Source organism: Theobroma umbraticum, unplaced genomic scaffold, assembly GCF_002168275.2.
Source record: "Theobroma umbraticum cultivar Fairchild unplaced genomic scaffold, ASM216827v3 scaffold_55.0, whole genome shotgun sequence".
Lineage (NCBI taxonomy): Eukaryota > Viridiplantae > Streptophyta > Magnoliopsida > Malvales > Malvaceae > Theobroma > Theobroma umbraticum.
The window spans coordinates 3414368-3415861 of NW_018397270.1; the positions used below are offsets into that span (position 1 = coordinate 3414368).

General features: G+C 38.3%; 1 protein-coding gene across 1 annotated transcript in view; it reads right to left on the reverse strand.

Moving 5' to 3' along the window:
- The window catches only part of LOC110426416 (retrovirus-related Pol polyprotein from transposon TNT 1-94), a 2859-nt gene extending 1523 nt beyond the window's left edge, over window positions 1-1336 (reverse strand). The window contains exon 1 of the mRNA XM_089785292.1: window positions 125-1336. Within this exon, the coding sequence (XP_089641418.1) occupies window positions 125-1336 (1212 nt within the window). The remainder of the gene's footprint in view (window positions 1-124) is intronic.
- Between the last annotated feature and the right edge of the window lie 158 nt (window positions 1337-1494).

The following is a 1494-nucleotide window of genomic DNA, read 5'->3' on the forward strand; positions in this document are numbered from 1 at the left end:
AGTCAATAGAGTAGCATCGATTTTTCATTTTGACTGTCATTAACTCATCACCAGATGGATCAAAAATTGTGCAAAATTGTTCTTTAAACAAAAGGGTATAGTGATTTTCAGCCAGTTGACCCACACTTGGAAGATTTTGTGTCACTTCAGGCACATAATGGACCTCTGAGATGTATTTGGTGCAATTCACTGTTTCCACAACTACTGTTCCTATTCCCATAATCTTCAAATAAATCCCATTTCCAATTCTTACTCTTGCCCTGAAGTTTCTGTCAAGCTTGGTAAAGAGTTGATCATTCCCTGTCAAGTGATTAGAACATCCACTATCTATGAGCCAAGTGTTCCTTTCCTCATCATCAGCAATCTGAGCCATAAAGAGTTGTTCTTCTGTCGCATCTACTTGATCTGCAACTGCTGCCTTTTCATCTGTGTGACCATTCTTGGCTTTACAAACCTTTTCAACATGACCGAAGTGGTTACAAGACCTACACTTAACATTAGGCCTAACATTAGGCCTGTACCAACAATATTTAAGAGTATGGTTCCTTTTTTTACAGTGCTGACAGGGAGGAAATTTATTTCCTCGTTTGTTTTGCTTGCCATCACCATTCTTCTTTTCTTTATCTCCCCTGACGCTGTCATGTTTTTTAGCACTGTAGTTGCCAAGTCTGAGATCCTTGGTCCTTGCTGTAAGGGCACTCTCAACACTCCCTCCTTGACGAATGGCTCTTCTTTGTTCTTGTGCTTGTAACGCATTTATCAATTCAGTCACTAAGAGTTTAGACATATCCTTCGAGTCTTCCAAAGAGGAGATTTTTGCTTCAAATTTTTCTGGTAAGCTAACCAGAAATTTATGCACAATCCTTCTGTCAGAAAGCTCCTCTCCCAATAACCTCAGTTGATTGACAATCTTCAAGACTTTTTCAAAATAGTCTTTTATGCTTTCATCTTCTCTCATCTTTAGCACCTCAAACTCCCTCATCAAATTGAGTACTTGAATCTGTCTCGTTTTATCACTGCCATGAAATTCCTCTTTAAGCTTGTCCCAAGCTTCTTTTGGAGATTCACAAGCCATAATTCTTGTGAAGATTGAGTCAGTCACGGTAGAATGAATACAGGAGAGAGCTTTATAATGCTTAGCCACCTCCTCGCTGTGCTTCTTTATCTGAGTAATGGTAGGATTTACGTACCTCATAACTGGGGGTTCTCCCTTAACTTTTACAACCTCCTGTAAATCAAAGGCTCGGAGGTAAGCCTTCATTTTAACAACCCATATAGGGTAATTTTCTCCTAAAAAAACAAGTGGAGTGGAGGCATTGTAACCTGTAGAAGCCATTGAAAAACAATGAAATGTAGGCAAAAAAGAATACTAAGATGATACTGGTTTTCACACATGATGAAAAGAAAAAATAAAATAAAACTAAGTCCCTCAAGATACCTCTTACAGCTCTGATACGATGTTAAGAAACATACTTTGGTGATGATTAAAATAAA